The sequence below is a fragment of the Akebia trifoliata genome, chromosome 14, assembly GCF_017979445.1.
Source record: "Akebia trifoliata isolate Shusen 1 chromosome 14, ASM1797944v1, whole genome shotgun sequence".
Classification (NCBI taxonomy): Eukaryota; Viridiplantae; Streptophyta; class Magnoliopsida; order Ranunculales; family Lardizabalaceae; genus Akebia; species Akebia trifoliata.
This window is the reverse complement of record NC_141388.1, coordinates 35,115,994-35,140,739: the sequence shown is the minus strand read 5'-3', so window position 1 is coordinate 35,140,739 and position 24,746 is coordinate 35,115,994. Positions and strand designations below refer to the sequence as shown.

The window sequence follows — 24,746 nt, the reverse complement described above, 5'->3', positions numbered from 1 at the left end:
CTACGTACTTTCAGTTGAGTCGCAAAATAATCATTTGACTCGGTTGAGTCAGATTTAGCCCCCAAGTTAATTTTTGTTGGGTTGACTCAAATAATAAATTGAATCATGCAGGGCCCCAAGTTATGAGCATAAATTAAACCCCTATGCATAGCTCGAAACTATACACTACATTGTTTGATAAAAATCTTAAGTAATAAATTTGATAAAAATATACCTTATTGTGTAATGTGAGCTTTTCGATGTATTTCACCGAATGTTCTTGAGATCCTTTGGCAAATAAAGTCATGATTTCAAATTTTGTAAATCCGGCAAATAAATATATTGTTGTTGATACTTTGTAGCAATATCGTCCTTGTCATAGTAGTCAATATATAGCTCCATCACTTGTTGCCTAGGAATTGTCTCATGTTGATGCATATGATATGAGTTTGGGCAAATGAATGGAACATTCTATGATTCTCAAACAAAACCCTCTCTTCAAATCCAATCAAGAATGTTTTTTTTTTTTATTACTTTGAGAGCTAAAACTGGTCTGTTCTTCAAATTGAAGAACACGCGATTGAATAAATAAATGTATGGAAATTAGCATTTTACTCCTTTATTAACATTTATTCTCAAGATTTTTCTAAAGAATTTTAATGTAATTTGTATCATTGTGGTTATTTGAAGAAGAAAAGAAATAAGGATTGTAATCTCTCTGTGTGTCTCTCCTAATTTTACATCTGGCTCAATCTCATTCACCAATAATGTAGATTTACGACATCTCAAACTTTGCATCATCTTGAGAGATAAATGAGATGACTCAGACAATATTTTGAAAATCTCAATCGAGTCAACCACAATTTTCTATATTTTGATTGAAATAATTATTTTTTTCTTCAAAATTTAAATATTTATTATATAAGTAAAATATGATTTTATAACTAAACATCTTGTAATCTATTCTATTTTATAAAAAAAATTATAATTATTTTCATATAAATATATATATGTGAATAAATCATTGTAAATCAAGTTAAATGGTTTATCTCGTCCAAGATAAGTTGAAATTGAGTTTTGAAAACATGCTCGCTCCCCACCTTGAGTGCAACCATAGTTGTGGTGTGCAAGAAGCATACTTCGTGACGAAGGGTTCTTCTTTCCGCTTTTGAAAAAAGAAAAAAAAAAAAAATTGGATAATTGAGGGTATTTCCGTCATTATAACTTTTGTTTCAGGCTTCTTTACTCTTCATAAACATGTCAAGCCTTTTACGTCTGGTTTGGTCTTCCCGCTTCAATACTCTCTCTCTCTCTAACGATTAAAAACTGAAGCTGAGCAACTTTTGAACTAGAACCTCGCACTTCTATTCGGTTCTAGGGTTAGGGTTTCGATCTCTGATTCTCTAGGGCTCTATCGATCTCTGCAAATTTACTTTAATGGCAGTAACAGAAGAAGAACGGAATCTCACCATTGAACTGGACGAAGAAGAGGAAGGTGACTACATTGAATCAACCGATTTCATCTTCGAGATGATTGGTGGACATGTCCCTTTGAAACCGACATCTTTCAATTTTGATCTCAAAAGCCCTCCAGCACAGCCATTAGCCATCTCCAATCACTTCAAGGCCATATTCGTCGCTCACTCCGAAGGTTACTTAGGGTTTTGTTTAGTGTTGGTTTAACCTTTCTGTGAGAATTTCGTCTTTAATATGGAGAGTTTGTTTGATTTCTAATGTTTTCTCTTGTGAGGACTGTTGGGATTTTATATTATAAAATCTGTTTTTTTGATTAAATAAAATTTTCATGAGGTGCAAATGGTTGGTTATTCATGGAGAGTCATGTCCGTTGGGTTTTCATGAATGGATGTGCCTTTTGGTTATTCATGAATGGACATACCCCTTGACTTTTCATGAAAGGACACACCTTTTGTTTAAGAAGTGTCTTTATGGAGAGACATTTAGGAGTCCTTTCAACCTCTATAAATAGGATTGGCATTTAAGCCAAATTAAACTAGTTTTTTTGAGAATTTAACTTTGTGTCTTCTAGAATTTAGAATTTAGAATTCAACTAAAGTTTTTCAACAAATTATGGTGTATTTTAGTTTTCTCAAATTATTATCATTATTAAGCCGGAGAATACATTGTTGTTTGCAAATTCTCACAGTGGGTTTGTTGCATCCTGGAGGCTATTTTGTTGGTAACCATTCAACAAACTTGTCTACAAGTGGGGACAAATAAAGTCTTAAAGAAAGTGATCTTTTTGCGCGTCAAAGTCCCAAAATTATAGTTTCTTTATTTTCTAAGACTATTTTCCCAACAAGGACAACATTTGTTATTGAGATTCAATCTTTATGTGAGAATTTTGTCTTTAATTTGAACATTTGTTTGATTTCTAGGGTTCTATGTTGTGAGAACGAAAGATGTTATTGAGTTAGCTAAGGAGATTAAAGATAAAGGTAGTAGATCTTGTATCGAAGATCTGAGTATTGTAGATGTTTCGATCGGTAAGGTTCACATTCTGGCATTATCTACGGATTCTTCGATGCTTGCTGCTTCTGTTGGTGGATGCATTAGTTTCTTCTCCGTTGAGGCACTCCAGAATAAGGTATTGATTGGTAAAATGTCATTTTCTGTGATTGGTGTTTGATTTCCTGATGGACATTGGTTAGCTAAAATGTTTGTTTTTTGTTCCTTGTTTTGCGTCATTATGGAGGAACAAGAGCCATTTTTCTCATGTTCTATCAATGAAGCTACTGATATCAAGGACTTTTGTTGGAGAAAAAAAAGGGAGAATTCGTATCTTATTCTCTCAAGGCATGGCGTGCTATACCGAGGAGATGTTAATGGTTTTCTCAAAGAAGTAATGGAAAATGTTGATGCTGGTTCGTTTTGATCTTTTAGATATGTTTTTTTATTTCTAGTTGTCTAAGCCTGGTATTTTGATCTTATCTAACTTAGCATATATAATTGTTAGGTTTCTAGATTAGGAATCTCAAAGAATTGTTTCCTTAGTGTGTGAGATTTTGTGGCCATTTCTGTATTTTTTCTTAATTATCCTTGGTATACATGCACATATAGTCCAAGGCTTACTTGGCTCTTCACTTGTTAAAGTTGACGAATAAATCTCAAATTAATTAATTAATTTTTTTTTGTTTAAACTAAATTTGTCCCACTTTCCGGAAAAAGAAGAAAGAAAACTACGTTGGCATCTCTAGGAGTTGTTACTTGCATAAGTGTTTCAAAGTTATGGGACTCATGTTTACTTCTGTAAAAATGGATATAGTGAGAATTCCTGGTAGATGGTATTTGACTTAAACTGATACAAAACAATCTGACTTTATTATGGAGGGACTCTAATTTCACAATTAGGTTTGCTGTTTAGTTTATGTATTTTATTGGTGATAGATTTTTTATGAGGTGTAGCATAAACTATAAAGTATTTTGCACTTCTAGTGGGGGAGAGTAGTTACAAAAAGTTGAATGATAGTGCAGAACATTTACAGTTTGGGAAAGAATGTTGCAAAAATGGATTTCATCTTTAAATAGTTACCGGTGTATGACGTACCCTATTTGTATCGGCCTATCATTCGGGGGTCATTTGAAGGGATCAATTTGAAAATAAAAAGCTGTTGTTTGTAAGTCTCATACAAATCATTGAGATGGCCGATCACCATGGAGATCTCGCTCGGTTGCCTCCATGATCAAGATGACTAGCCCAAGCTGGCTCCATCTCATTCGAGATTTAGAACCACAAAATAAAGATCATTTTAGGATTATTTTGGGTCCCATTTTTTTTAAGGATTTGAAATTGTTTCTCCACTCATGAGAGAAAAAGCTAGAAGCTCCTGTTCATCAAAGATTAGTTCGCTGTCAAGAACTTCGATAACAATTGTGAGTCAAGATTTGTTCTCTCATGTTCTCCTAGTGTTTTCACCAAAGAAAACTATGATATCTCCTGAGAGAAAAAGCTAGAAGCTCCTGTTCATTAAAGATTAGTTCGCTGTTGAGAACTTCGATAACAATTGTGAGTCAAGTTTTGTTCTCTCATGTTCTCCTAGTGTTTTCACCAAAGAAAACTACGATATCCTGATTATGAAATACAGTGACAAGGTGTGACCTTATCAAAGATAGTCAAATGCTCACTATAGGGCATAGTTATTTTGAAATGGGGGTTACGAGAGCTTTGTACTATTTCCAAAAGTCACTGGGTGAAGCTTCAGCCTAGGATGCGATGAGTGAGTTTTGGTGCTATCCTAGGATTTGAGGACTCAAGGGGTTGACTTCTACACATCGATGTTAAGCCTTTGGGTGTTTGACATTGCATTATGACTTGGATTGTCTTAACCACCGTCATGATGGAGCATCTTGTGGAGCTCGAGAAGGACCTAATTGGATATTTGACAAACTTATGGGAAAAAAGTTGATTTGATGGTGGCGCCAATTGCTCATTCATGATAACACAATGATAGGAAGTACAAGTCTTTTGTTGATGTGCATATCAACTATAGAGCCATTTGAAGTGGTTAATTTGAAAATATAGGGGGCCTGTGTGGATTGACTTTTCTAAGTACTTCTGACTTTTGCGGGGAGTCAGAAGCACTTTAAAAGTGTTTGGATAAATAACTCCTGGAAATAATTACTTTTCTGTGGAGTCATTTTAGTACTTTTTCACGGAGTACCGATGGTGCTATTTCTCTAAACGACTCTTGCGCGGAGCCACAAAACATTGTCAAAATGACGGGATTGGGACAAGTATGCCCCTCATAAATTTTGAAAATTACAAACTTACCCTCCAAAAGGCAATTGGAATACTATTATATTACTATCCATTGATATGGTGATAGCCTTTTGGTGTAACATTTGGGACAAGTATACCCCTCATAAATTTTGAAAATTACAAGCATACCCTCAAAAATGCAATTGCAGTAATACTATATTACTATCCATTGATGTGGTGGTAGCTTTTTGGTGTAGCATTTGGGACAAGTATGCCCCTCATAAATTTTGAAAATTACAAGTATATCCTCAAAAATGCAATTAAATAATATTTTATTATTATCCATTGATGTGGTGGTAACCTTTTAGTGTAGCATTTGAATTTGGATTTCTACCTTCTCCAATTGCTCACTCAATGATTTATCCATAAGCATTCCAACCATTGTTGAAATTTTTTATTGTAAGATTGATGTGAACAGTTACACACAAATTTACTATCCATTGATATAGTGAAAGGTTCTTCATATTTTTAATTGTTGTATATATTTGCTCACAATATCTTCTATTTCTTTATAATTGTTGGGTATTTATATTAATTTTTATGAATAAAAACAATAACTTTTATTTCTTTTGAAGAATAATTTGTTGAGTTATAATGTTAAAAATAGTAACTGATACTTATAAGGGCATTTTGATCATTTTAACAGAATTCAAAATAGTTTCCAAACACAAAACTCTATCAAAAGTATTTCTGACAGTACTTTTCAGAACCTGTATCCAAACACACAACAGCTATCCACCTACTCCAGATAATACTTCAAAAAGTACTTATGAAAGTACTTATGTTCTAAGTACTTCTGGCTCCTGTATCCACACGGGCCCTAGGTTAATTTAGGATTATTTTGGGATTTCAAGTCTTTTGGGAGCATTCTTGTAATTTCTCAAGATTTTGAGTGGTTAAGATCTCTTTCTGTGATCCAATGATTCATAATTCTTAGGGCTAGGGTGTGGGTAGCTGAGAGAATGAAGTTTCTAATTTCCAGTGAAAATTACATCTTCATTTGTGTGTGTGTGTGTGAGTGAAGAGTCCATGTTGGCGACATTGATGGTTCAAGAGTTTCACAAGGATTACTATTAACAGTGAAGGTCTCCCATTCCTATCATGTTCACCATCTCCTTCCACCATCAACACAACTATCGTTTCCTCTATTTCCTCCATAATTGCCTTCTTTATTTTGATTTTTTTTTCATTGAGATTGTGCATCATATTTTTTTAGGTACACAAAAATAAGGGCATGATATCCAATTACATTTTTCTTCTTTGATTAAAACTTCAATGGCATCGATGAGGACCAACAAAAATTCACAATCTAATTGGACACGTAGAACCTTTATATCTGTAATTCGACATAACTGTAACACACAAGTTGGTTTTATTATCTTTGAGATTATCGCTAAACAGAGTCCCTGTTCCATAGATAGCTCCAGGGACGTGGTCTAGGGCTTGAAGACGATCTCTATTGGGTCCCAAGTACAAGACAATCAATTACTTGATTTCGAGATCAAAGACGATCACTAATTATTTATCAAGTCCCACAATATCACTTTTGAAAAATGACAGAGGTGGGAGATTACTCCTCCCGAGTCTGAAGATTGTTTTGGCACAATTAGAAACACCTGAAGTTGAGACTATCCCAAGGGCGATGCAATTCTTGAGGAAGATGAGGCCAATAATGTAACGAGGCAAAGTGACAGTTCATCAACTAAACTACCTTTAAGTTGACAACTCACCAACTAAAGACACGTTTGATTTGAACTTTTTTGTGTACGCTGTCTACTTCATGTATTATAAAATAAGAGCTTAGTCTCATATAAGAGTTTTTTGTTTTTTGTTTTAAGCATATGAATTGGGAGGTTCTTGACAAATGTATTGGAGCTTGGGGATGTTAGGTGAATTGACTCTTGAGCCTGGGGATGTGGTCTTTGATTTCATGATGAACCTTGTCAAAATCTGTCATGTTCTTATTTTCTTTATTTCTTGGTTATTGATCCGATTCAATTCCTAAAAGTTTGGTTGAACCCCTCAAGAAGTAGCATATTGGCTTGCTACTTGAGGAGGATTTAGGACTCTTGAGAACTTGACTTGGTGTTGCATGGGCTTGATGTCTTTGGACTATTGAGATGCTGACTCTTTGTAGCTCTTGTGCTAAATGACTATGACATTATGCATTTATGCTCAGTTGCTTTGATTTTGCCCTTTAGTTCTAGTAAGAGAGTATTAACTGATTCAACATGTCTTTTCCTCTTCAACATCATTTAAAATTTTTGAATTTAAAAACTTGAATACTAACCTATACAAAATTGTTCTCTATATTGTATGCTCCATCCATCAATAATGACAAGGTAACTTGTGCTTTTTTGCAGTTGACTGGAGTGCAAAAGGCAATTTTGTTGCTGTTGCAAGGAAGAATACTTTAAGCATCTTTTCATCCAAATTCAGGGAACGATCTAACATGTCATTATTGTTCAAGACATGGATTGGTGATACTAACACGAAATGCATCATAAAAGGTACTTTTTGTTTGATGTTTCAGTACCTATAGTTTCTTTGTTTCTCCTTTCAGTTTGATCAAACCTAATTTTTTGGGTTCCTTATATTGCCTCACAAGTCTTGATCAACCTGTGTCTTATGTTGTCGGAATCGAATCTGATCATACAATAGTGAGGAGGGGATGGATCTAAATCATTGGATCCTAGGATTCCAAACGATTTTCCTCATAAATTGAGAAAAATATATGAATGATTTCCAAAATAGTTGAATATATCTATATCTTCCACAATTCATCAAAGAGGAATTGACGTAGCGGAAGTGTGTGAATCAATAGATTCGATAGGTTGTGTTCAATGGAACACTCTAAATCAATTTGAATCAATAGATTCAATTGATAAACAAGCAATAGCTTGAAAGAAAATATAGTATAAAGTTAAAAAGTAACTAAAAGAGAAAAGATATTTGAATTGATTGATTGATTATCATTAATATTTGAATTTGAAACTCCTTATATAGATAACTCCATCATAACAATTTAGAATCCTACTAAAATATTAAAAATTAACATTCCTAATATATCTGTAACACAATACTAACTTTCTAATTATAGTCTAAATAATAAAAACAAATTTAAAATAAATTAGAAACTAACAAGGAATTATACTCCTAACATAACTATAAAATAGAAATCCTACTAGAATTAGAAATAGAAATAAAACCTAATAGAATTAAAAAATTGCTTAGAGTTGTAAATTTCCTACATCAGGAACACATTTTTGCGTTTTTTTTATAAGTATAATTTTATTAGAGAAAAAAAAAGGAGGTCAAGATGACCCACCTAAAAACAAAATCCTTAGGAAATAAATCTTTAAAATGTTGACATATGATGCAGGACAGTAATGCCTAAACTAAATGATGAGTTTGAGATGAAAAAATAAATTAGAAAATTTTGAAAAGAAACTAGATTAGGCTCTCAGGTAGTCACAATCCCATACTACTACTGGCCCTTCAAGTGTTTGAAAGGAGGAATGCCAATGAGAGATTGGCTTTCCTCTAGCTTAGGGTTCAATTTAATAATTGATGTAAATTCTCTTGGTCCAGTTAAGGATTTCAAAATCGCATGCTGATTCTTCTCTTTTCTTGAAATTTATCCCCTATTTGTCGAAGTAAGAGGTTAACTTCGACAATCACCTCTATAACATGCAGCTGAATTGATTTTTCTGAAGTTGTTGTTTCTTGCCTTGACTTTCACCCATTGATTTCTCTCAAAATTTCATAGTATGGCTCGTAAACAAAGAAGTGTCACTTAGCTAAGTGGTAAGACGTGTGGTGTGGAGAGTTGTTCTCACGTCCTAGATTCAAACCCCTTGAACTCATACTTCTTATGCTAATCACTTACCAGTCATCTGGCAGTTTCTGGGTTTTCAAATGTTGATGTCTACTTTAAACTGTAACACTGACTAAATGCTGTCTAAGTTAATCATTTTTGAAGCTTGGCAAACGATTGTGGACTAGAATGTTAAATATCTTAAGATAATAAGTACTTCTTAATATCTATGCACCTAAAAAGGAGCAATATATCGTATGGTAGAAATTGAGGAGTTATTCTTTGCCCCCTCACTTCAAGAATTAGATGTTCCCCATTTTTCATAGGCTTATGATAGCTAGGTAGTTCTCACTCTTCATGGACTTAATCTAGTTAGGAATGGTCATATATTGAAATGATTGGTGCATTACTAGCTGCATTATTTATTTAAATGTTCTCTTTGTATTTATAGTGCCTGTGAACTCCATGAGCATAATGTGAACCACTGACCTGATATTTCTACGGATAATATTTGCTAAAGTAGCCTTTGTACTCTTCCAATTGCATCGTTGACATGACAGGATGTATGAATTTTCAGATCTCACTTCATCATCGTTTCTTCTTAAATTAAAGATTATTATTCTTGTAGTTTCCTTTTTAAATATCAGATTTACTTTAATAACCTTTGGCAAATATAATCATGTCTTGAGCTTGTTAGTTTTAGAAACTAATTTTTTTTCTTAATGATTGAACCAGTGGATTCTATCAAGTGGGTTCATTGTGATTTTATCATTATAGGATGCTTTCAATTAACTGAAGATGGCCAGGAAGAGGGTTATCTTGTCCAAATAATCGCTAGTAAAGATGGGAAAATTACTGAGGTTAGTTAATGATGCTGCGATTTAATTTTCATGTGGTTGTGATTGCTTTGCAATCTATCCTTTTTATTTAAAGAGAAGTACTTTTAGATATGTTATAGAAGTTTTCAACTCATATGAAGCATTACTTTTGACTCAGTCGAAGATGGACATTAGTTCTTGTTTATATTTTATATTCATATGTCTTGTTGATACTTTTTGAATGTAGGTTTGTGATTTGTTTCTTGTAGGCTTCTTCAAAGCCAGTTGTGCTATCTTTCAATGAAGTATTTAGAAGTATCATTGATGATATAGTGCCATTTGGAGGTGGACCGTATTTGTTCTTGAGCTATTTGGAAAAATGGTATGGAAATATATGCTATCCTCAAATTCATTCTTTTTTCCACTTACAAGAAAAAAATCACTTTCTTTTTTGTTATGGTATGTAAAGTCAATTTGTGCCTTCTGTGGGTTCGTTTTGCATAATAATTTCTTGTGAGATACTGGTTGTTACATTTGTGTATTGAAATCCCTGCTAATTCCATTCATTTTTGGGTTATAAAGAAGTATTAAAATTTTAATTCGTTTTTTAATGCATTACAGTTGTGTATTAATCTTTTAGAGGTACATGCGGAAATTCATGTCTAGTTTACTGGTTCCAGATGGTGCAACTTTTTGGAAAATGCATACGGTTTACATGGTATAGACATCTAGAAGTTTTGTAAAGTCCATTTTTTCTTGAGCAAAAAAAATAATGTAAAGATGCATTATAAAATTTTCAAAAATGAAAATATGGATTTTCTTATATTTGAAATTATAATTCTGTTGATGACTTGTTCTCAACACCTTGAAGTTATCTGTTCATTCTAGTTCCAACCCTAGGGTGAACCCTAAAATTAGACATGGAGCCTGTTGCCTACCTTTTTTTCTTGCCTTTGTTCGTTGTAGTTGTAGTAGCTTGTTCAATTCGACGAGTGAAATAATTCAGTTGAAGATGGGATCATCCTAATTGTTTCGGTTTTTTTTTTTTTGGGTTCTTCCTAGTCTGCTCAAGGATGATATATGTTTTTTCCCCCTTCCACACACAAAAAAAAAAAAAGAAAGAAGATGTAATCCTCTATTCTTGGGTACTCTAGGGCTTGGGAATCACTCATCAATGTTGCTTAGGCAGCCACAATTCAGATTTTATTAAAAAGATAATAAAAGAGAGTATTTATATGCTTCCATAGGTGGACATAAGACCTAATGGGAAAATTTACAAATTTGCTCTAGACTCCAAAAGTGACTAAGAAAGACTCATATAACTCAACTTTAAAGAACATAAAATAAGACTCAACAAAAAACAAATAATCTTAAAAAACTTAAAAAACATCACAATCTTGTTTGGCTTCGAAAATTTCACTCTCAAACCAATTGTATTATATATATTATCTTGAGATTATAATATAAATGAGAATGAACTTGAGCATGATGGATGAGGCTTTTCCAGTTATAAGGGTATACTTGCTTTAGAAGGATTATTATTTATGTCTAAAAAGCGATAAATTCCAGACTGAATGAATAGATAGGTTCTGTTGTGTATCATGCCTTGGTAATGTAAATAAATATCACTCTGGACACCTATAATATGGTGAATATGATGGATAAGAGGTACTCACTGAATTCAGTCTCTTTAAATAGTTTATACCTGATATTCAAATGTGTTTCATGGCAGGGGACTTGCACTCGCTGCCAACAGGAAGAATACAGATCAGCATATTATTTTGTTTGGGTTGTCTTTAGATGGAGAGCAAAAGGGAGCCGCAGTTATAGATCTTGCTCAAGATGATCGGTTGCTTCCGAGAATTATGCTTCAAGGTTCAATTTCTTTCACCTTTGGTCTAAATGTAACTGGCTCCAGTTTCTGTAGTTCTGCACTGAAACTATGAATTATCTCCCGTATGATTTTTTTTCATTGTATTTATTTTGCTTGTCACCTTGTATGCAATATCAAATGTTGGAAAAAGGCCTTCAAGATTGCAAGGTTTTTTTTTTTTAAACATTTTTTAGTTGAGGTATAATGGTTTGCGTAGACTGGTAACGAGTGTTTTTCTCTTGTTTCTTGCTTTTGTTTGCTTTCTAAATCTCCGTCTTCTTTTTTTGATCGGTATTTTCCTTAACTCACTTACTATCAAGGTTTAACGTATTGCACTGTTTTGGAACATACCAGTCGTCGTCTGACCAATCAGTTTGGACACCAGTACGTACAATTATTTAAACATTCAGATATGGCACATTTTTGAAATCAAAGTTTCAATGAATGTTTGGGTTTGTTCATCTTTTGTTAAAATATTTTGATATGTTCCAATACAAACTAGATCGTTTTGATATGTTCTGATATGAGCTAGATTGTAATGAAACCAACTCAGAAAGAAAGGACAAGTTAGAAATGATGACTATTTTTGGGGGAACCATATAATGGTTCCTTTCCACTTTTGATGAATATATATATTTGCGATATCCCATGTGTTCTTAAACTAGCCACATAACTCTTGACCTTGGTCTTCTTACTGATCAAAATTATCTAAAGAAAGGTCAGGCCAATTTTCGGATTGGTAGTCTGCAAATCCTCCCCTCACCCCCCCATAAGGACCATTCTGGATCTTTATGAGATATATCTGAAGAAATGTCAAGCCATTTTGACTTGCATGAGTAGGGAGGGGGTGAGGTGGCTAGGGACTTGGGTTTCCATAGGGGTTTTAACAATTGGGAGCTGGGTTCTTTGTGTAGTCTGCTCTCAAGCATTGAGTCTCTCCCTTTAGATGGTCACATTGAGGATCATAGGATTTGGATAATGCTAGCCTACGGATGGGTTTTTTTTCAGTCTGTTCACTTTATCTTGAGTGGTTTTGGGACAGTCATTGCCCATTCTCTCATGCTTTAGTTTGGGGAGGGAAGGTGCCTTCTAAGGTGTCCATGTTCTTTGGACCAGATTATTCGGAGGGGATTTCAAGCTCCTAAAATTTGTTAGCTCATTGAGCAGAATGGAAAATGCGCAGATCGCATTCTTCATTGCTCGATGGAGAGGGAACTCTGGGCTCATTTCTTATCTTTGTTTGGATTGATGGGGTGGTTTCCTTCGTCTGTGCTTGGGCTGTTCGAGTCATGGCTCACCTGGGGCTTCTCCTTCAGGAAGTCGAAGCATATTCTTTGAGGGATTCTTCTTTTTTCCATTTGCTGGGGCATATGGAATGAAATAAATAATCACATCTTTCAAGGGAAGGAACAATCCATTCAGGATCTTATAGTTTCTGTTTTGGCAATGATGTTTTCTCTAGACCAAATTTTTTAAGGAATTTAAGGGAGTTTTTTTTTTTAAGACTTTCTTGCAAGGTGGGATAGGATTTGTAATCTTAGCAGGGAGTGGGTGGCTTGTTTGGCTGAGGTTGTTGGTGGTTGGTTTTAAGGATGGTCATGTTGACCTCCATTTTTGGTTATTGATAAGATTCTATCTTTACTTACCAAAATAATTTTTTTTTATTTAAATGCCCTCGTTCTAGCCTCTAGCCAAAGACCCTTGATTTTTCTCCCAAAACTTGTCATATGCAACCTTTGGGGTAAAAAGTTTACCCTCATGTTTAACCTTGAGATTCCCTCTCCTCCAACCTTCAAACCTTAAGAACAAGATAGGATTTTGGGAGAAAAATGACTGATTTATAGATGCATGTCAATGTGAAAAGTGTGACATATTTGACAAAATAGGTGTCAACAGAGTCATTTTATAACCTAAAACAATTTTTTTTTTCTTTTGCAATATTGATCTCTAAATTGTTTTTTTAATGAATGAATGTTTCGAATTTTTTTGAATGCTTAGGATGTTGCGTTCATTTCAGTGAATGTTTTGGGTTTTTCAACATTCCCCCCAAAACAAAATTTTAAACCTTACTACACATCAATCCTCATTTAAACAAAAAGATCTTCAACTTGTCCTTTCAACAGAGATTCCCCAATCATGTCAATTTCTTGATCTTGGATTTCAAATAAATCATGTACTATGGCACAGTCCTAAAGCCTTATTTTGTAGACTTTAGTCAGATTTAGTGCCATTTCTTGGTATAATTTCATCAAGATGCTTTTTTGGTATTAACAGTTAGGCTGGAGTTCATTCCATTGTTTGCTATACAGATTCCCTAATCTTATAAATTTCATGATCTTGGATGTTCAAATAAATCATGGGCATCGTACAGTGCCTAAAGCCTTATTTTGTTTACTTTAGTCATATTTAGTTCTATTTCTTGGTCTAATTATATCAAGATGTTTTTTAGTATTAATGTAATTTACATTGTACGTTCCATTGTAACTGTAGAATATCAACCCCCCCAGCACAAAAAAAATCCAAACTTTTGCTTAGAGTCTCTTTTTTGGTTTCAGAAAATGGTGATGATAATTTGATTTTGGGATTTGGTGTTGACAAAGTATCCATGTATGAGAAAGATAGTGTCAAGCTGGAAGTTGAAGAGCCGAAAGATCTTTCATCATATTGCATTCTGATGTGCCTCACTCTTGATGGAAAGCTTATGATGTTCCATGTTGCAGGGTACTTCTTTGTGACACTTTCCATGTTGCCTTTGATTTCATTGTCTTTAAGAATTATATAAGTGGTTATTTTCTTCTTTGTTTTATTTACACTTTTTTGGGGACATGGAGCCCATTTCTTCCATAATTATGCCATATTTCTCTTTGTCTACCTTCTTTTTTTCAGCGTTTCAGAAAACCTAATTCCACCTCAGAGCGTTTCAGAAAACCCAATTCCACCCCAGATAACCATCCTTTCTGATGACGAAGAGGATTTATCAAAAACTTCTTCAAGGCTTGAGGAAAATGGGGTAGAAGGAGTAATTGTAGATACTAAGTCACAAGAAATAAACCAAAAGGAACCTAAAGCAAAAGGAGTTGGTGACATTCTTGTAGTAAATGAAATTCGATCTACTGACGAAGAGGATTTATCAAAAACTTCTTCAAGGCTTGAGGAAAATGGGGTAGAAGGAGTAATTGTAGATGCTAAGTCACAAGAAATAAACCAAAAGGAACCTAAAGCAAAAGGAGGTGGTGACATTCTAATAGTAAATGAAGTTCGATCTACGGAGCTGATTGACTATTCGAAGTCCCCAGTTGTTGGTGGAGTATCCAATAGGGTAACAAGTAACAGCTTCGGTGCTTCATCCGAGTCAGCTAGTAAAAGTCAAGGATTGATGCAGTCATTCGCTGCAAACAAAGAACTGAAAAGTGTTGGTAATTTGCAGACATCTACAGAAGATGTGCAAGGGAATGCTAATTCTGGTCCAAATTCATGGCTTTCTGGATTACAAAGTTCAAATTTGGAAGGCAAATCAGATTCTCTAAACCTTGTTTTTGCTTCGTCTGTGTCGGCTAGTAAAAGTCAAGGATTAATGCAGTCATTTGCTGCAAATAAAGAACTGAGAAGTGTTGGTAATTTGCAGACATCTGCAGAAGATGGGCAAGGCAATGCTAATTCTAGTCCAAATCCATGGCTTTCTGGATTACAAAGTTCAAATTTGGAGAAATTATCCACGAAGTCGTCACCTCTTGGACAAGGATTTGATTCAGTTTTTAAGGATGAAGGTAAATCAGATTCTCAAAACCTTGTTTTTGCCCCATCTGGAGTTGGTGCAAACACTCCATATAAAAATCCCCTTAGAAGTGGTGAGGTGAGTAAGGGACGTTCTGGAAGCTTTGGATCAGCTGGCCCTCAGAGTACTTCATCTAAATCACAGCCCAGCGTAGAATTTTCGTCTTCAGATGAGCTCAATACTAGAATTAGAAGTACGAGTCATGTTCCTGGCAACCGAAGGCCTTCAACCGATTTTGTATATAGCAACATATCCAATATAAAGGAATATAATGCTGGCTCATCATCTGCAATTCATTCTTCTAGTAGAGCCAGTCAAAGTGGTGGACAGAAAGCTTTGACAGGGGCAGGAAAGTTTGAATCGATACCCGCCATCCATAGCTCACAAAACTTGTCACAGGAAAGTTCTACATTCAGCAATTCTCTCAACTTCAAGCTGCAGACACAGCAGGAAAATTTTAGAAATCCTCCATCCTCGGGTGTACCAGGCTCAGAACCAGAGTTATCAAAGCATTTGAGCAATGTAATGTTTCTGATTTGCTTTCTTTATGATCAGTTATTGAATGCTGCATTCTAAACATGTTTTCCAGTTGGTTCTTCTTCTTTATTAGTTTCTTTCCATTTGAGCACAGCTTCTGCTTTGAGTATTCTTTCCCATGTTAATTTTTTTTTTTTTTGGTACAGAAATTAATGTTCCTGCTAATCTTCAATTGTCAGAAAATCTTGATGCAATGAAACTGAACAAAAATTTCCCGTATTCAGTTTGTCTTCTGTCCCAGTTGTTACTTAAATAAGTTAAAATAAAAAAAGGTTCCACGTGACTTAAATATTTTTAAAAATAGCCTAATTTCAACCAACTTGTTCATCCGTTCGATGAACCATTGGATCCAGTTGAAAAATCATGAAGGTGCCAGATTGGTAAGTTAGTATTTCTCTTTGAAAGAAATCTCCACTGACTTGGTGGGCTGAAATATTGCTGCCAGTGTTCTTTATGGCTTTAGTATAACATCATCTTTTCTAGTTTGTGAGTCTAATAATGCAGAAAAAGTAGTGGTCTTTTCCAAGAAAATCACCAAATTCAAATATATAAGGTGTCTCAAAGTTTAATATGATGGTTTTCTTCACATATTGTCCTTTTCAGAGTATTGATATTGATAGTAGCATTTGTAGCAATTCTAATATTGAACTGTAGCAGTTTTTCCAAGAACTCCCAAATTGAAATATTAGCTCTATGAAAGTTTGATACGATTATTTTGTGAAGATAGCTTTCTTGCGCTTTTGCAGCTGTTCTGACATTCTGAGATGTCTTTCAGGTCAATGAGATGGCAAAAGAACTCGATATGCTTCTGTCTTATATAGAAGACGAGGGTGGTTTCAGGGATGCCTGCACTGTGTTCCAGAAAAGTTCAGTTTTAGCATTAGAGCAGGGTTTAGAGAATCTTTTGAAGAGATGCAGAGTATGGAAGGTAACATTTCATATTTTTTTTGTCCCCCCACCCTGTTTGATTCATTTTGATATGTTTTCTAAAGAGAGATTCTATTGCCACACCAACTTTTGCTAACATCACCCCAAGACGTGTGTTAATTCTTTGGTGATTTACCTATGAATTGGGTGCTCTTAGCAAAAGTTGGTGTGGCAATAGAATCTCTCTTTCTAAACTGGGGTACTGCATTAACCACATTCCTGTTATTTTTGGTAACTGGCATGTTGAATTTTCTCCACAATGCAACGTGTTTCTGATAAATTGGGTAGTGTGGATTTTGGCTATAGCTTCTTGTGTATGTTATGTGAAGTTGTGAACAATCTAATATCGTGTTTGCGACTTGCAAAATAATATCCTGCATGCATTTCTGATTTGGTTTATCTGTGTTTAGGGTTTAGGCCCTTGGGGCATACTCTTTTGTTGTCATTTCTTGTGTTGGATGTTGCCAACATTTGAAGCTCACTTTTCTCCTGACTTTGTAGAACACAATGGAAGCGCGGCATGAAGAGATCCAAAATCTTCTAGATAAAACTGTTCAAGGTATGGTTATTTTGTAATAGAATCATTGATGTGGGTTGCCGCATAAAGTTGCATTTTAAGTTTTCCATTGGCTTGAGAACATTGAGCTTTTCATTTTTTCGGTTTAGTATAATTTGATTTATTGATGACAATAATATTGCTTATAAGTACGGGATTTGGTGAAGTATAGAAAAAGGTGATACAAAGGATACTGAAGGTGCCAACTTGGTAAAATCAGTTAGTGGTTGTGCCATAGACCTGGGATTGGACTCCGCTTTAACTTTATGTATAAAGAAGTAAAAAAGAAGATACAAAGGATAATCCAAGAAGGCTTAGGAGGTCAAGGGGACCTATAAAGGTAAGTGAAATAAGAAACTACCCCACCCCTTTAATAGTATCCCAATCCAACAAGTTAAATCCTCTAAGGAAAGCCCCTTAATGTCATAGGAAAACATACATCTATTATCATGGTAAGTGAGAAAAGAAACTACTCTACCCTACTAATAATATCCCATCTAAAAATTAAAATCCTTTAATGCAAGCCCCTAAATGTCATAGGACAGCATAGATCGATAAGAGAGTTTTAATATCAAGAATAAATCTGTGAATACCCTAAAAAAACCTTTTGTTTCTTTATTTCCAAATGTCCCATATGATTGGAAAAGGAATGAACCTCCATAACAACTGACATCTAGGAGAAAAAGCAGTAATATACCTTCTGCGAAAAATCTCTTTCATCAATCTTGGAAGAAACCAAGAAATCCATTATTGGTTGAAAAAGGACACTTGAGACTAGCCATTTTTCTTACACTAACCACAGGGACAAACCTAGAAGTTAGCAATAAAATCGTGAATCAGGTGTTCTTTTTCTATTCTAATTAGGCCATAAGTCTCTTTGCTCCAATGGTCCTCACAAAATCTAACTCTTGTCACCTTTGCCTACTTTATATTTGATGCCTTTACTGAATTATGCACAGACATTAGTAAGGCTCCTCTGCACGCTTCACCCATAAGGGGTGCCAATAATGACATTGTCCCGACCAAAATTTGCTACTTCCTACTTGGAATCGCCAACTTTCCTTTAGAGACTCAAGGTCTCAACTCCATACCTCCAGAGCCTTTTTTTTGTTGAAAGGACATCTAGTGCCATTTTCCCAGTAAATTCAAATTTTCCCATCCCTAACCCTCGACGATTCTTAGGAGTGGAAACAACCTTCTATTCAATAGAATGATACTTAATAGAGCAAAGGCATGAAATACATCGGGGAGATTTGGGTAGGTAATTCTGATCAAGAACAAACTTCCCCTTCAGATAGATAGTAGGATTTTTGAGAAGCCAGTCTCTGCCAACTCTTTCTAAGAGACCAATCCCAGTTGGACTTGGAACGACAACTCTGTATTTGGTTTTTGTTGCACATGACCAAACAATTTCAATCGACTTCCCTTTATCAACCATTTGGAGCGCTAAGGGGGATTGTTTACTTTATATATAAATGGAAAAAAATTTCGTTTTAGAGCATTCTAAAGAAATAGATATCCCCATGTTTTAGGCAGCCAGGGGTTATGGACTGATATACCTGTTTTTAACATAGTTCGATTTGTTCTGGTTTTCAGTTTTGGCAAGGAAGATCTATATGGAAGGCATTGTTAAGCAGGCTTCTGATAGTCAGTATTGGGACCTTTGGAATCGTCAAAAGTTGAGCCCTGAACTTGAACTGAAACGACGACAAATGTTAAAAGTAAATCAGGTAAATTACCTGTTATTACTTCTATGAGCGATGAGTATGTTTTCTACTGAGATTCTATGCTTCCCCTCAGTTCTTCTATTTTATCTTTCTCCCCAGGATTTGACAAATCAACTTATAGAACTGGAAAGGCATTTCAATGCTCTTGAGCTGAATAAATTTGGTGAAGATAGTGGACTTCCCATGGGCCGTAGGGGATTTCACAGTGGTTTAGAGCCTTCAAGGTATGATAAATATCTGGAGCTTATTTGACTTTCTGAATTTCTTTTCCTTGTTTGGTGTTTGCTTATAGTCTTTATTTTAAAAATTTCAATTTTAAATAAAATTCTAAATTTTATTGTGGAATCATGTCTAGCCAGACATAGCTAAGTACTGAGTTTCTTTTCCTAGATTCTATTTCAACTTCCGCACATGGTTTCAAAAACTTAGTTTGATGTCTTGTCTTGTTCATGTATATATATAACTCAGTTTATACTTACTTATTCATATATATATGAAAATAATTATAAATTCTTTTATAAACTAAGGTGTATTAGAGGATGTTCAATCATAAAATTATATTTTACTTGGATAATAAATATTTAAATTTTAAAAAATAATTATTATTTTATTTAAAACTTACAAATTCCCAGTCAGCTTGGATGAGTTTTACTGACTTGGCTGAGATTTTCAAAATATCGTCTGAGTCATCTCGTGAGATTTTGCACCTGTGAGATGCCTTGTCTATCTGTCTCATTCACAGACGATACCGAGATGACTAGGGTGAGTCATCTTGGTCTCGGATGAGATTTAAAACCATGTTTCCGCACCACCCAGTGAGTGCAAAGTGGTTAGCTTTCTAATGTAACTTGATTGATGCCATGGGAAACTACTGACACTAATTGGATTGGATGCACAATAAAATACAATTTTGGAGTTTTTTTTTAAAGAATATCTTATTTTATTTTGTACTAATATTACTTGTTGCAGACACGGACCATCCTTGCACAGCTTGTATAATACCATGAATTCGCAGTTAGCAGCTGCGGAGCAACTCTCTGAATGCCTCTCAAAACAGATGGATACACTAAATATAGAATCACCCTATGTGAAACGACAGAATGTAGCAAAAGAGTTGTTTGAATCAATTGGCCTTGCCTACGATGGTGACTCTTTCAACTCTCCGTATGTTAAAAAAGCTGCCCATACCCCTGATTCAATCAAGAACGTTTCTCTTCCTTCATATAGTACTGCTATTAAAGAGCATTCTAGGAGAAACCCGTCAAGTGCTATGAAGAGTTTTGAACCAGAAACTGCAAGGAGGAGGAGAGAGTCACTGGATCGGGTAATATTTCCTGTTTTTTTTTTTTGGTTTTAACTCTTCCTGTGATATTTGCAAAATGTCTCACTTTGCATTTCTGTGTTGTTTTGGTGAAATTATCTATCCGAGAAGTGTGATGAAAAATCATATACCCTTATTTACTTCTCAAAATCCTCAGAACTATTCTATCTCCGCAATGCTAGATGAAACTAATTATATATCATAGAGCTACTTTATTTGCAACCCCATTTTATATTATTGCACTATGGTACCACTTTAGGCATGATTATGCACAGTTCAATATGGATGTAATGTAGGGATCAAAATCGAACAGGAAAATGATTATTTGAATCATAATAAAATATACGATCAACTCGCATTTATTGAATTTGAAAAAGAGTTGGAAGAAATGGTTCTATCCTCTTATTTCTCAAACTGAGAGGCAAATGGTCCAATGGGAGCTAGAATTTCCAGGAACATTTTGGTCAAGATGGATAAGAAAACAAAGATAGATAAAAAAAAGTGACCTGGATACTCTTTTCATTTGCTCAAGAGAGCACGGATCAGTATTTTCATTTATTTGATCCGTTTGCTTTGATGTATCCTTGAATTTAGTTTTTCATACAATCCTTACCAATATGTGTGAGCCCTAAATGCCTGAAAGAAAGAAGTACTTGATATCCTCTCCTTTTCAATCGATAGTAGGTGTAAAAGCCTTATCCTGCGCTATACTCTTCTATGATGAATTTTTTGGGATTTTGGACTGTAATCTTTAGCTATTACTTAATGTCTATAAAAGTGTGGTTGGTTCTAATAGTTGTAATTTGGCTGGATGAACTGATTGCAGAGTTGGGCTAGTTTTGAGCCGCCAAAAACAACTGTAAAAAGGATGTTATTGCCAGAAGAGCTCCCGAGGGTCAGTGCAAATAAGTCACTGACAGTGAAGGAAGGTTTTAGTTCTCAGTTGCAGAAGGGAGTTGACATTGCTCAATTGAGGGATTGTACAACCCCCTCACCTTCCTTACACTCATCTGTAAACAAGGTTGCACCAAGCAGATTCGAAGCAAACCAAGGTATTTTCCCTAGTTTGTTATTGAAAGTATATTTGCTGGTAAGTATTTTCTAACTACCACACCCATTAATTCTTTGTTTTCTGTAGACATTCGAAGTAAACCCTCGAACCAGGCCTCTCCGTTAGCTTCTTCATTTAAATGGGTTAACGATCATTCAGAGCCTTCACAGTCTATAGGGTTGACATCTCAGCAAGAAACTCAGAGAGGCAATCTTCCATCATTGTCATCATCATCTAGTGCAATTCGAAATAACACTAGTGAGACTTGGGGTTTGGCTTCTGATAGATCGAGCATTGGGGTGAAACGTGTTGACAAGTTTGATTCTTCCAATGTCCAACCCTTTCAAATCTCAAATGTCATGTCTAATTTTCAATCTCAAACTCCCCAAAATATCGTATCTAATTTTCAATCTCAAACTCCCCAAAATATCGTATCTAATTTTCAATCTCAAACTCCCCAAAATCAAACACCATCAACTAGCACAAATTTACCAGCACAGACTGTGACATTACCGAAGAAACCCTCGTATGAAAAGCCAGTGCGCGAGCTTAGTCACAACTCATCATACCCTCCCGGGTCTTCTGCTTCTCCCGATGCCAGTCTGGACATAAAAGCTTTCCAACTTGAAACTGTAATAAGTGAATCCCGAACTGGTGGTATAGTCTCAGCTTCAACAATTCCTCCTACAATCTCAGTCTCACCGTCAATACCCTCATTGTTGCCATCTATCCGACCATTGCCAACTACCCTATCTTCATCATCCACCCCATTATCAGCACCATCCTCATCATCTGCTTTTTCCTTTGGAGGATCAGTTACAAGTATTAAACCTCATACAGATACCCTCCAATCTGCATCAACTTCTTCCTCATCATCATCCTCGTCTGCCCCATCCTTTGCTTCTTCTAGTCCTTTCTCCTTTCAGACTCCAAAAGATACGGTTCTGCCATTGACTTCGGCATCGCAGGCACCACCAATGGAGCCTAGGCCACCTGTTAGTGAATTTGGTTTGAAGACGGATGTGAACACTACTTCACAAGCTCCAGATTCACGGCCCGCACCTCTCAGTGTTGGATTTGGTTTGAAGTCAGAAAGTTCTGGAAGCGAACCTTCGCTTACCACAAACTTCACCAATTTATTCAATTCTGCAACTAATGCTCCTTCAAATCCTCAACCCGAATCACCAACTGATGGAAAGAATGAAAGTTCGGATGTTGCTGCTACTCAAGAGGATGAGATGGACGAAGAAGCTCCCAACCCAACTACTGAATTGGGGTTGGAAAGCCTTGGCGGTTTTGGGTTTGGATCGGCACCCACATCAACTACATCCAAACCCAATCCGTTTGGTGGTCCATTTTCTAATACTGCAGCAAATCCAGCAAGCTCTCCATTTACCTTGACAGCTCCAAGTGGAGAGCTGTTTCGACCTGCGTCTTTCAGTTTCCAGCCCGTTCAGCCTTCTCAACCTTCAAATTCGAATGCATTCTCGGGTGGCTTCAACACTGTCGCTACTGTTTCGGAGCCTACAGGAAGTGCGTTTGGCCGGCCAGCACAAATTGGTCCTGGGCAGCAGGCATTGGGTTCAGTACTTGGTGCTTTTGGACAATCGAGACAACTCGGTGCCGGTCTACCCGGGACTGGTTTTTCTTCTCCGAATGGATTTGGCAGTGGTGGCGGCTTCTCATCAGCTGCAAAGAGTGGAGGCGGGGGTTTTGGTGGTGGGTTTGGTACTCCTTCGAGCGGTGGATTTGCTAATGCTGCTGCTATGGGAGGAGGGTTTTCCGGGGTTGCTCCTACTGGTGGTGGGTTTGCTGGTGCTGCTTCGGGTGTGGGTGGGTTTGCTGCTGCTGCTCCTACTGGTGGTGGGTTTGCCGGTGCTGCTTCGGGTGTGGGTGGGTTTGCTGCCGCTGCTCCTACTGGTGGTGGATTTGCTGCCGCTGCTTCTGGTGGGTTCTCAGCTGCTGCTGCATCAGGTATTTTTATTTTTGGATCGACTAGTTGCACACTACACACTACCAATTGCACTCATGGTTTCAAAATTCGGTTTGATGTCTCGTCTCATTCATGGACGAGACCGAGTTGTCTCAGATGAGTCAAACAACCAATAAACTCGGTTTACAATTATTTATTTATATAAACATAAGAAAATAATTATAATTTTTTATATGATATTAGTAGATTAGAAGATGTTTAGACATAAAAATCATATTTTATTTTTATACAAAATCCTGGTTGACTCAACTGAGTTTTACTGATTCTGACGAGACAGAGTCATCTCGTTTATCTCGTGAGATCCGCACAGTTGAGACGCCTTGTCCATTTGTCTTATTCATGAATGATTACTGAGATGAGATTTGAAACCATGATTGCACTCCCATTACTTCAAACCAAAGAATTAACACATCTTTAGGTGCTGTTAGTAAACGTTATGTCCCTTTTTCTTGGTTTATAGTCTCATTAATTCTGCTCTTGGCATTCCTATTTAAAGCCATGCTGAAGCATAACCAATGTGCAGGCGGTGGATTTGGTGCTTTTAGCAACAACCAAGCAGGTGGTGGGTTCTCTTCTTTTGGCGGCAGCGGTTCAGCAGGAAGTGGAAAACCTTCTGAGCTGTTCACACAGATGAGAAGATAGTTCACGATCTCAATATATTAGGTGAACCTTGTAAAGTTGATTCGCATTTGTCTAAACATCAGATGCTGGATACACAAATATAGCTCAAACCTTCATTCGATGAGTTCGATCCGTACAAGTCTGATCCTTCACTCTCTGGTTTTGTTCGGTTGTGTAAGTTTATGAAATCCAGCGATGAGAATGCACATGGTACTACTCCAGTATTGGTTGCAATGCAGTCAGAGACTGTCATGTCATTAGTGAACATTACGGTTTTGTAGAGTCAGAGAACATGTTTTATTCAGGTTAGTTATGTTTGTTTAAGTTCTCAATTCTGATAGATGGTTTGCAGCAACAAAATGCCATAAATTAACAAACTATTTGCAAATGATGTTCTATAATCTCCAATCTCACTCTTGTTTCACTCTCGATGTTCATTTTGGAAAAAAAAGAACATTCTGAAGATTTGATTTTTTATATTCAATTCTTGAGAAATGGAATCCTAGCTGATGATTACCGCATTTCTTGGTTTTATATTCAATTCTTGAGAAATGGAATCCTAGCTGATGATTACCGCATTTCTTGGTGGTTCTGATTTCAATTATTTTAAAATTGGAATTGGAACTAAAAAACTATAATGGTTCTAGTTATACTTTTTTTCGACCTAAGTTCTATATATCCATTTTTTTCGTCTCATTTTGTCCCCCCATTTCTTAGTTAAAAAACACATGAAAAAATCAATACAAAATCTGAATTTGACACAAGATGTCGTGTGTATGGAGAACATTCCTATTTTTTGACACAACATGTCGTGTGTATTGAGAACATTCCTATTTAAAAATTACCCATGGTAGAGCAGTTCTAACACATTCTTTATCACAGTCATCATCCTCACTCCACTGCCGTTTTGAAGTGCCAAACCCAGGTGATGGGTCTTTAATGTAGCAACCATCTCATATTTCATTCTTGACAAT

At 35.8% G+C, this 24,746-nt stretch overlaps 1 protein-coding gene across 1 annotated transcript; it reads left to right on the top strand.

Annotated features, from left to right (window-relative positions):
- The first annotated feature begins 1,240 nt into the window (after positions 1–1,240).
- On the top strand, positions 1,241–24,256 carry LNO1 (Nuclear pore complex protein). Its single transcript, XM_086424513.1, has 17 exons — positions 1,241–1,630; positions 2,376–2,584; positions 2,693–2,861; positions 7,120–7,266; positions 9,309–9,433; positions 9,661–9,773; positions 11,124–11,266; positions 13,820–13,985; positions 14,151–15,561; positions 16,352–16,504; positions 17,005–17,062; positions 18,656–18,789; positions 18,886–19,010; positions 19,756–20,110; positions 20,934–21,159; positions 21,246–23,132; positions 23,675–24,256. Exons 1-17 carry the CDS (start codon positions 1,417–1,419, stop codon positions 23,791–23,793), a joined length of 5,754 nt encoding a protein of 1,917 aa, XP_086280639.1. The 5' UTR covers positions 1,241–1,416; the 3' UTR covers positions 23,794–24,256.
- The last annotated feature ends 490 nt before the right edge of the window (positions 24,257–24,746 follow it).

Coding starts and splice junctions, on each gene's coding strand:
- LNO1 (XM_086424513.1), top strand. CDS start 1,417: ATGGCAGTAACAGAAGAAGAACGGAATCTCACCATTGAACTGGACGAA. Junction 19,011..19,755: donor AGTGGTTTAGAGCCTTCAAG/GTATGATAAATA, acceptor TACTTGTTGCAG/ACACGGACCATCCTTGCACA. Junction 23,133..23,674: donor CTCAGCTGCTGCTGCATCAG/GTATTTTTATTT, acceptor ACCAATGTGCAG/GCGGTGGATTTGGTGCTTTT.